This window comes from Muscardinus avellanarius, assembly GCF_963383645.1.
Source record: "Muscardinus avellanarius genome assembly, chromosome: X".
NCBI lineage: Eukaryota > Metazoa > Chordata > Mammalia > Rodentia > Gliridae > Muscardinus > Muscardinus avellanarius.
Genome location: NC_137792.1, coordinates 118,388,351 through 118,399,868, shown reverse-complemented (window position 1 = coordinate 118,399,868; position 11,518 = coordinate 118,388,351). Strand labels below are relative to the sequence as shown.

Here is an 11,518-nt window from a genome sequence, read left to right as displayed (position 1 = left end):
TTTTATCAATCATTTAATATTGTTTGGATTGCATTCAGAGTTTCTGTTTTAATCATTTGCTTCATTGGTCAAACTGTACATTTGAAGATGTCAAGGAAAACCTTGACAATGTATACTCAGTATTTCAGTTACTCATCATATGATTTTTTCATCATTGTTTGCAACTTCACATATCTGGTAGTTCTCTATGCAGTGTTTCTGTGCAGTCTAATTCAGCTTCTAGTGCTGTACATATCTATATCATCTGGATGGGACTGCCCATAATCCATGAGGTTGGCATCAGGCATAAACTGTGTAGCACCTGAAAAATATTAAAATGAAAAAAAAAAAAAAACTAGTCATTTAACAAATTTATTTTTGGTACTGGGAATACAATAGTGAACAAAACAAAATTTTCTGCCAACATGGACCTAACATTTAATTTGGGTAAGATAGACTATCATGAAGTAAAATGTTGTAATGTATCAGACAGTGGTAAATACTATGCAAACAAAATAAAATAAGTTGCATACAGAGTGTTTGGGTGATGTGCAATTTTAAATAGGGTGGCCAGTTCAAAAGAACTACAAATTTCCAATAAATACATGAAAAACTGTTCAACATCAGTAATCAGAGAAATGCAAACATGGAGATTACATCAAACTCCAGTTAGAATGGCAATCATCAAAGAACAGTCAATGGTGGCAAGCATATGAGGAAATAGGAACTCTTATACACTGTTGGTGGGATTGTAAATTAGTACCGCTGCTATGGAAATCAGTGTAGAGGTCCTTCAAAAGCCTAGAAATGGCTGAGTGTGGTGGCATATGCCTGTAATCCCAATACGTGGAAGGATGAGACAGGAGGATCACAGGTTTGAATCTAACCCCAGCAACTTAGGGAGACCCTGTTTTTGAACGAATGAATGAATAAAATGGATTTGGGGATGTAGCTCAGAGATAAAATGCCCCTGAGTTCAATCCCAAGTACCCTCCTTTACACACATGGAGAGACCAGGAATGGAAACATCATACAACCCAGCTATACCACTCCTCAATATCTTTCCAAAAAAAGTCAAAATACAACAGTGATGCATGGATAACCATGTTTAGAGCAGAACAATTCACAATAGCCAAATTACAGAACCAAACTAGGTGGCTGTCAACAGATGAATGGATAACCAATGAAATTTCACTCAGCCATAAAGAACCACAAAATTATGTCACGTGCAGGAAAATGGATGGAATTAAACAATATTGTGCTAAGTGAGAACAGTCAGTATCAGAAAGTCAAGGGCCATATATTTTTCTCATATGTAGAAGATAGAGAGCAAATAGAAAATAAAAGGGGCTTTACATAATTGAGAATGACCAGTAGAATAGTGGACAGGATAGGGGAGGGGAAAAGGAAGAAACGATGAAAGAAATAGTTCAATTTATGCTGTGCCCATGTTGGAAGGTGTAATGACCAACCTCACTATCAGGTGCAGGGAAGCGTGGGTAGTAGGGTGGGACCTGCAGGGAATCATGCTCAATACCTGTGTGCATTTTGGTTTGTATGACTTTGAACTGTGATGTATAATTACAATGTACCAATAAAAGTATAATAAATTCATAAATTAACAAATTATTGGATCACCCAGCAAAGCCTTCTGGAAAGGTGATTATTTGACCTGAAACTCAAGGATGTAAAGCTGTGGGCCTTCTAGATATCCATGAAATGCCTTTTTACTTTTTTTTGTGGGTCTAGGGATAGAATCCAGGGGCATTCGACCTCCAAGCTATACCCCCTGCCCTATTTTTTATTCTTTATTTTGAAACAGGGTCTCAATAAGTTGCGGAGGGCCTCACTAAGTAGCTAAGGCTGTCTGTGAACCGCGATCCTCTGGTCTCAGCCTCCTGAGTGCTGGGATTACAAGTGTACGCCACCATGCTTGGCTTTTTATATTTTTTTAAATTTTTAAGGAGGGTGTCACTAGAGTTTTGAGGTTGGCCTCACATCTGCAATCCTCCCATCTCAGTCTCCCAAGTACTGATATTACAGGTGTGTAATACACTGCAGTACTGGGGATTGAACCCATGGGCATTCTAACGCCAAACTACACTCCCAGCACTGTTGTCTTTTTTATTTTAAAACAGGATCTTACTTCGTTTCTGAGGGTCTCACTAAGTTGCTGAGTCTAGCCTTGAACTTGTGATCATTATGTCTAAGCCTCTCAAGTACTGGGATTATAGGCATCCACCAACACACCAGGCACGATGTTATATTTGTAATAAGATGTTATATTTGCAATAAGAAGAGATTATGAGGAATTAGGATGGAGAAAGAGAAACCCTTTAGGAAGCAACTGCAGTACAAAAGGCGACATGTTGCTGAGTGCTTTACCTGTGCTATGTGAGAGAAACGATTTAACTTGCGAAACCAGAAGAACAGGGTTGACACTTACTGAGATTGGACAAAATAGAAGAAGCAGGTTTGTGGGAAAGCACATGAAATGGTTCTTTAGGTATTAATCTGTAACAGTTAGGAATTTTTAACCTGTGGTCCTTTGGGGGTCTCTGAGCTAGGATTCATTGTGATATTTTAGCTGGGATGAGAAAAATTTGTATTTATCTTCACTAATCTATGAAAATGGACAAAACTAAAGTATTAGAATTACCTTATATTTTGTCACCAACAGAAATCATAGACATCTCCACATTCCATTACAGTTACAGATTATCTCAAAATATTTATACTCATCACTATTTGAAAATTGTGGTAGTTACTAAACCTATTGTTATATATTATTTAATACACTTAAATGAGATAATTTATTGCCACATATTCTATAGTTTCATTTGAAAACATTTTGTAAAAGGCTCTCAACATAAAGGTAACCTGGACAGGTTTTCTCAACTGTATCTTTACTGCCATCTGGTGGAAGTAATTGCTCAGTACAACTAAAACTATACTATGAAAGTTTTTATCAAGCTGTCATGGGCATGACAAATAATTTTGTCTTTATGTATCAAATTTTTTTTGTGGGTCTGGGGATGGAACCCAGGGGCATTCGGCCTCTGATAATAAAGATGGAGCCTCATAAATGAAATCGGTACTCTTTTTTTTTTGGGGGGGTACTGGGGACTGAATCCAGAGGCATTCTACCTCTGAGCTACATCCCTGGCCTTTTAATTTTTTATTTTGAAACAGGGTCTCACTAGGTTGCTGAGAATGTCACTATGTTGCTATGGTTGCCCTGTGACCCTCCTGTTTTAGCCTCCCAAGTACTGGGATTAAAGGCATGTACCACCATGCCTGGCTATCAGTACTCCTAAGAGTCCCCAGAGCATGCCTCCCTCTGTTCTCTACCGCATGGGGATACCACACAAAGTCAACTGTCTACATCCAGAAGAGCTCCTTCACAAGAACCTCATGCTGGTACTCTGTTCTTGGGCCTCCAGACTGGGAGAAATAAATTTCTGTTATAAACAACATGGTTTATAGTATTTCTTTTAAAGGCCACTACCACATTAATAGTAAGAATGAAGAACAATGGCATCTCTCTTTCTGCCTGTCTCCTTAGAATGCGTTCATATACCAAGATCCCCCAGACAGTGGGTAAAGGCTTCTAGAGTTCAATTGTATAAAGACACATTAGGCAGGGATGATTTTGGTTCATCTTTTAAGGTTATAGTATGGTCATCTTCATCAAGATACTCCAGAATGGATAGTCACTTAAAAAATGACTAGACACATTATATGTTTTGGGTATATGGTCAGCTATAGGTTATTCGGAGAAAATCTTATAAAAACCGTACCTTACCTTGATTAGGTAAGAAAGGTAACAGAGGAAAACAATAAAGCTCAAATCAGGTTTGATATTTGGTGACAATTTTCATCAGAATATCTTAATCAGTGAGAGAGCAAAGAGCTAAAATTAGAGTCTAAATTCTGTTTTTAAATAAAAAAAAAACTACGTAGCAATTTCTAGGGTTGAGATGGAAGCAATGACAACATTTGGTTTTGTATATTTTCTAGTCCTGACTATTTAAGGAAAACTCATACTAATAGTTATCGAGTTGTTTTTGGTGAAGTGTCATTTTCTAAGAAACTCAAGTAGCCTTTATAAAAAATAGATAAATTAGAAAAAAACTATACACAATAAAAAGCCCTTGTACTTCAGGATCAGGAAGATCTAGGCTATAAACCTAGCACCACTACTTGCAAGCTATAGTAATTGGAGCATGTTATTTAAGCAACCCTTGAGTCTCAGTCTTTTTGTTATGCAATGGAAATAACTGTTGCTACATCAGTTTTTTGTCTTATTTTGTGGATGAGCACTGAACAACACAACTTATAGTACTTTGCATCATAGTATATGCTTCATAAAGGATAGATATTATTAGAATTCCTCACTTCTTCACCTGAGTTGGCCATATTTCCTTTGCAATAAGACAACTTAGTGGATTGAATCATTCATGTTACACATAGACGAAACTATGCAAACCAGTGACTGGTGAGTTTATGTGAATTTATTAATGTATTATTGAAATGGTATTGAGCACTCTGCTACATTCTTTTTGATCACAGTACAATAATGGCAGTATTTGTTTATAAAGCATAATTATCACTATTTCATCACACAAAGTATTAATCGCCAATACTGAATAACTGAAACAGAACTTTTTCTATTATTTGATGCTGAAAGTTCTCCTTTAAACTTAATAAAAATACAAATAGTAAAAACTGAGACTGACAAGACTGACAGGTAAGTAGCACATGAAATTGAAGCTGTATTTCTTTGAGTGACTCATACCTACAAATTGAAAGAACCTACAAATGCACATTTTCCTCCTCCTGATAAAAAAGCTCACATTTATAAGGCAATATTAAGTGTTTCACTCAATCAACCTGTCAGTGTTACACTCTTCTCCCACATATAAAGATTTGTATTATGAACTATGTGCTGATTTAAAAAATCCCAGGTACCTAAGTCCTTCTTAACTTTAAAAGAAATAAAAACTATGTGTGTATATATGTATACAAAATTATACATATAAAACCTTGTATATGTATAAAATTTATTAAGAGACATAAGTTAACACGAATTACAATGCTAGAAAATTATTGAATAAAAGAATGAAAATGAGACTGAATTATTCCAAACTAACCTGAGGTAGATTCTGCTTTGTTCTTTATTTCAGGGCTGAGTTCTTCTGGCAAAGGCACTGAATGTTTCAGGACATGAGTTGTTTTTGCAGGTATTTTTATTTCATCAGGGCTTCCTGGCTGTTCACCAACCAAAAAGAAAAAAAAAAGTCCTTTAAAAGTAAGTAATTTTACCAAAAGAATTAAATATCCTAAGAAAATTATAGTATGCTAAAATATTATGACTCCTTTATCTACTTTCATTTTATCACTGACTTCTATTCAGTATATCTATTACAAGCCAACACTCACTCAAACAAAACTCATTTATACCTCTCTGGTCCATTTACACTCTACCTTAATTCTTTCTTTAGGTTCAGGAAGTGATTCTTTTTTGTTGTTTTTTGTCCACAGTGATTTCACTGCTTCATAAGTTTGCTGGCTTATAGCATATGCCTTTATCCCAGTTACCTAATTCAAACAAATACAGAGTCAAATAAACATACATTTTGAAAAGTTAATTTAAGAACATTTAAAAATTCATATCAGGTATTTTATATGAACACTCAGTAAAAATAATACTAAAATATAAAGCACCATTTCCCAAATCTTATATGAAAAATGATATCTCATGTAAAAAGCTAAGATATAATTTGTATTCATAATACAACATGTAAACTTAAAATTATATCTACTTACTATCATTATTCTTATGATTATATTTTTTCCAGTCTTGGGATTGAGCACTGCACCACTGAGCTATATTTTCAACTCTATTTCATCATTTCTAAATTAATTTTCCAAATTTTTTGAGGTATGACCGACAAAATTGTTATCAGGTACAACATGGTGTTTTGATGTAACTATACCATTTTGTTATGATTCTTGCAGTCAAACTCATTAACAAATCCATCACATCACAGTTATCGTGTGTGTGTGTGTGTGTGTGTGTGTGTGTGTGTGTTCATAACACTTAGGATCCTCTCAGTAAATCTCATGTATTCAGTTCATAATTATTAGTAATAATTATACTGTTGTATATAGGTCTCATAATTATTAATAATTACATTGCTGTATATGAGTCTCCAGGACTTTTTGCCCTTCCTTCCTTCCTTCCTTCCTTCCTTCCTTCCTTCCTTCCTTCCTTCCTTCCCATCCCTTCCCCTCCTCACTCTTTATTTCTGTCGTTCTTTTTTGTGGTACTCAGGATTAAACCTTGGGGCATTCTATCTCTGAACTACACCTCAAGCCCTAATATTTATTTTTTATTGTGAAACAAGGCCTCACAAGGTTGCTGAGAATCTCAGTACTTGGTGAGGCTGTCCTTGAACTTGTAATTCCCCTGTCTCAGCCTCCCAAGTACTGAGATTACAATCATACACCAACACGCTCAGGTATGTTTTTTCTTATCTGTACATATCTACAATAGTTTAACTTATAAAGTAGGCATGTAAGATATTAACCAGAACTTCCAATAAAATAGGATAAAGAGTCTTTCTCAAATTTTATTGTATTATAAAACTTAGCAAATTCAACATACAGTTTTTTCCTTAAGTCAACTTTTACCTTTTCACTTAAAAGAAAGCACTTTACAATAAGCTTCTCTTTTCATATCTAAGTAGTGTACTCTTGTGTTTTAGGTCCATTATTGAGTAAAATAAAATAAGAGTTACCTGAACACAAGCAGAGATACCACAGCGGTTGATCTGATAACCCAATGACTAATGAGTAGGTAATGTGTACAGCATATATCCATGCAACACAGCAATTATTCTTGTTTGGGCATGATGGAAGAAGATTTTATCATACTACTCTTTATTGCACACACATTAAACATATGAGTTGTTTATTGGGGGAATTTGTCACTTAATACTTTTGGGTGATGTTTGACTGAAACCTTGGAAGTGAAACTACAAAAAGGGGGCAATATGTACATACACACACTGCACTTTAAAGCAGATGGCGTGTTGATATTTATAGATCTACCAGAATAGATGAAGTAGGTATGTATGTGCTAGCATGGATGGAAGTCTATGACAAATAACACAACTAGAAAAAAAGAGGTAACAGAAAAGATTATACACTACAATTTCAGTTATTTTTTAAATTGAAATTTTTAAGAAGTTAAACATGTATACCTTTAGTTTATTTTTCTTTATAAGTATGAATGGGATCAAACTGTATATTTTTTTCTGAGATTTAATTTTTAAAGGAGAATAATATGCCATAGAATATTTGCATATTAGTTTATATACTAATAGGTCTACTTTAAAAATAATTTCATAATTTAGTATTCTATAATGGACGTAATACAGTACAACTCCTTTAAGAAATTCTCTGATGATGAGTATATTTGGGGGTGGGAGGGGCCGAGTAAAATAAATGCTAAAGCTATCATCCTTACACACATAACTGGGATCATACATCCTTGTGGTTTCTCCTTAGAATATGCAGTAAAAAAGTATACACATTTTATAAAATGTGGTAGCACATGCTTGTAATTCCCAGTACTTATTTTTAGGAAAATTAACTTAACAGCTTTGTAACGATTCTGAAGAAAATGGCTAAAATATGACTGTTGTGAAATTTTTATGGAGAGAGGCATTTTGTAAAAGGCTGGGAGAAATAACAAAAATCTAAAATGATTCTGTACTTATCTTTTAAATATTTATAAGTATTCTTTTATTACAAAAAATGAAATGGGAACTTGTAAAAGATATATTATGTGTATATGGCTTATTATACGGAAGATGTTATGGATCTTCAAGAAGGAAACTAGTACTAAAAAAAGTCCAGTTTAAAATAAACATTTATGCTTTAATTTGAAATAAAAATTTGGATACATGTTTATATATTTTAACAACTTCCTGCTTTAATATTTTCAGTTGGTAATGATTGGTTCTGATAATGTCAAATCTACTGTACAAATACAAATATTCATACAGTTTTGGACAGGGAAAGTCATAGACTCTATGAAGTCTATTTTGGATCTCAGGTTAAAAAACCATATTCTTTATCATTTGTTTTAATTTAACAAACATAACATACAGTATTGTTATTTAACAGTCAAAATAAAAGCTAGGATTTCAGTTCTAGCAACTTAAGTAACCATCATTATTTACCATAAAAGTTTAGGAATTAACAATAACGACTATTATAAAATTTTTATTTAATATTCTATCAATTGCCTTGTTTTTCTTTTGTTAAAATAAAATGTAATATCTTATTTTTTTAAATAAAAAGATGCCTAGTATGACCGTATTCTTCTCCTTGTTGTTATACTTAGATATAGAATGGCCCCTTGAAGAGTTCATAAATTGGTTTCTGGAGCTGATGTTATTCAGTCATGGGTGTAATCCCAGTACATTGTGGATTTATCTGGTGGTGGCCTGGGTGAGTAGGGTGTGGCTGGAGGTGGGTCCCTGGGGTGTGGTTTTGGGGATTATATAAGTTTCTTCTTCCTCCTGTTCTCTTTGTATCTCTCTTGCTTCAGGGCTCCGTGATGTGAGGACCACAGCTCATGAGCTCTCCCTCTCTCTACTTCCCATGCCTATGACCTGAGAGCTGAGGTTCCCAGCCTTACACAGACTGAACCCCAAAACATAAGAATGTAATTATTTTTTTCTCTAAGTTATGTGGTCATTTGTTTCCATTAGAAATGGAAAAATTAAGCCGGGCATGGTGGCGCACGCTTGTAATCCCCGCGCTTGGGAGGCAGAGACAGGAGGATCGCGCAGGTTCGAAGCCAGCCACGCGTGCGCTGGCTTAGGAGACCCTGTTTCCAAATAAAAATGTAAAAATAGGTCTGGGAGTGTAGCCCGGAGGTAGAAGGGCTTCCAGGAACCACAGTACCACCAAAAAAAAAAAAAAAAAGAAATGGAAAAATTATAAAAATGCTGACAGACACATATGTATTCACCCAGTGATTTTTCTCTATATATACATAAAAAGACATCTGGAAAATATCTATCAAATTTTCACATTGTGATTTTTATGGAGAGAGGCATTTTGAGTAGTTATTTTTCTTCTAAAATTTTCTATTATGCTTATATTATTTAAGGATGAGCAAGTAACATTTTGATTTTAAAAAGCACAAAGTAATTACTTTAAAAGAAGAAAAGGTAGAATCAGTGGCAGTATCGTCCACTGACAACAGTAATGGAGAGGGAAGCAGGACACCTGTAGCTAGATGTGATACTAGGCAAGCCTGTCACTGTGAAACTTCTCTAAGCCAGTTTCCCGAGAATATATGGATATTGAAATAAGTGAGCTCAATGTTTTCTTTGAGCATCAACACATTAAGTATCTAATTCCAATGCCAATTCTTAGGAATAAGTTTAAAAAATATATTTATCATTTTACCCATCAATTATCTAGATTCAGTACTCATTTTCTTTGTTATAAACATTTATAGCTTGATTACACTGCCAACTGCAGAGTACATAATATCCTTTACAGTCTCTAAGTACTGAATAGTCAGTTGTATGACAATAAATAGTTACAGAACTGTAGTAATGAGAATGTAAGTACAGAAAGTCCTTCTGGTAATACGATATACCATTTCAAATATGAGAGAAAAATGTTAAATGTTGATAAGTAATGAAAAAAGGAAAGGAGAAATATACATATTCCAAAGCTATTCTCAATCTAAACATGTGTAAAAGTAAAATAAAAATTATTCAAATAATTAAAAGGATCTTTGGATTTATAGGGAAGCTTACAAGAAAATCACAACATATCTGTAATAAGCATTTATAGAAGGCATTTCTTTGCTCTATGTAGATTGAAAATTCAGTCTGTATATGTATATACATATATGGTTTCTAACCTTCCAAAGCCTCTGTAATCTATCAGTTCATTGTTTCTTGCTTTATGCTAATCTTCTGAACTGAACAGCTGCCAGTAGGTATAATTATCTGTTAATTAAAAAGTTGAATTTTATACAGCTCAACAATAGAAAAGTATTTTAGCCCATATATTCTAGCTCAGTGTCTCTCAACTTAATCCTCAAACCTGTATTTATATTGCTAATATATTTAAACAAATTCATCCTATTTATTTGTGATGATCATGTAATTAAGCATGGCATTTACCATGCTGAGATGCTAATGTGGTTTTGCTAACCTAAGAGTTGATACCAACTATATGTTTCTGAAAATTTTATGTTGCAGGTGTTGTGTGACATTTAAATATTGTCACACTGAGCATTTAAACAAATACTGAAATATTGCTATCACTTAAAAAGAACTTACCTTTGCAATTATTACTGACTGAGCTGGGTAGCAAACAGTTGCTCCTAAAGTGGTCAGACCTAGTGGATAAGCGATTTTCTTAAACCTAGAACCTATAAAATTCAAACAAATTATTAAACTCCATATAGATGTCATTAGAGACTTGATGTTCTTACATTCTACTGCATTCTTTGCTCTCCTTAAAGCTATCAACCTATTAAATTATTCTTTAGGTAGTAAGACCAATCAGGATAATATCCTTAAGGATCTCAATTCAATTAATACTTCTTAGCTGTCATGTACAACTTAAGAAGTGTTCACAATTTAATAATGATAATTATCTATCCAAAAGGAATAGATGATTTTCTTTTTTTTAAGCTAGGTAACTTTTCGTTTCCTAAGAAATTCAATGCTGTTAACAATTTTTTTCACATATCTAACAAAGCATGATAATATAGAGAATTAATCAACTACTGAGTTTGTGACAGCATATTAAAGTGAAACGGACTCTCTAATATAAGTTCTTTTATTATTAAGTACTTAACGAAGGTGAATGACCCAACTAGCTCATCAGTTAAGGACTTTAAAGGGTATATAACTACTTCACATGTCACTAATCTAGAATACGGAATAATAACTGCACTTCTAAAGGTGCCTTAATTAAGCATGAGATTCATTTTCATATCTTTTTTTCTTGAGAGCAAAATTGTCTGCAAAAATGTTCCTAATAGAATCTCACTGGGAACTCCAATATACAAAACCTGTGAACTTGCAGCAACTCTGATTAGCCCGGATGTGAGAAGCCAGTATCCAGCCCTGGTCATGTGGCTTTTCTTTCATCCTTATTCACCCCCAAACCTAAACACTTCCATGGAACCCTACGTTCTGTGAGATTGTTGTAAATCCACCACTTTTAGCTAAAGCTTAATTCCACATAAAAGTTTGTTCAACCCATAATTTAAAAAAGGAAACAGTCTAAGTGGTATATCAATAGACTAAAGTGAAAAATACCTGGCAATGTTTGTAGGCAACTTTGCAGTTTGGGGAAAGTTAAAAACAAGAAATTATTTCTATGGTGGTTTAACTATCATCGAGGAAGGCTTTTTTAAACAGTACTAGGGATGGAATGACGGATACTCTACCACTGAGCTACATCCTCAACTCTTTTTAATTTTTTG

General features: G+C 34.0%; 1 protein-coding gene across 1 annotated transcript in view; it reads right to left on the bottom strand.

The window, feature by feature from the left end:
- Positions 1-212: 212 nt before the first annotated feature.
- The window catches only part of APOOL (apolipoprotein O like), a gene marked incomplete at its 3' end in the record, with an annotated part of 48,439 nt that continues 37,133 nt past the window's right edge, over positions 213-11,518 (bottom strand). The window contains exons 6-9 of the mRNA XM_080718554.1: positions 10,362-10,453; positions 5,467-5,580; positions 5,133-5,250; positions 213-301 (exon numbers count right to left, since the gene is read on the bottom strand). Coding sequence (XP_080574680.1) covers positions 213-301; positions 5,133-5,250; positions 5,467-5,580; positions 10,362-10,453 — 413 coding nt within the window. The remainder of the gene's footprint in view (positions 302-5,132; positions 5,251-5,466; positions 5,581-10,361; positions 10,454-11,518) is intronic.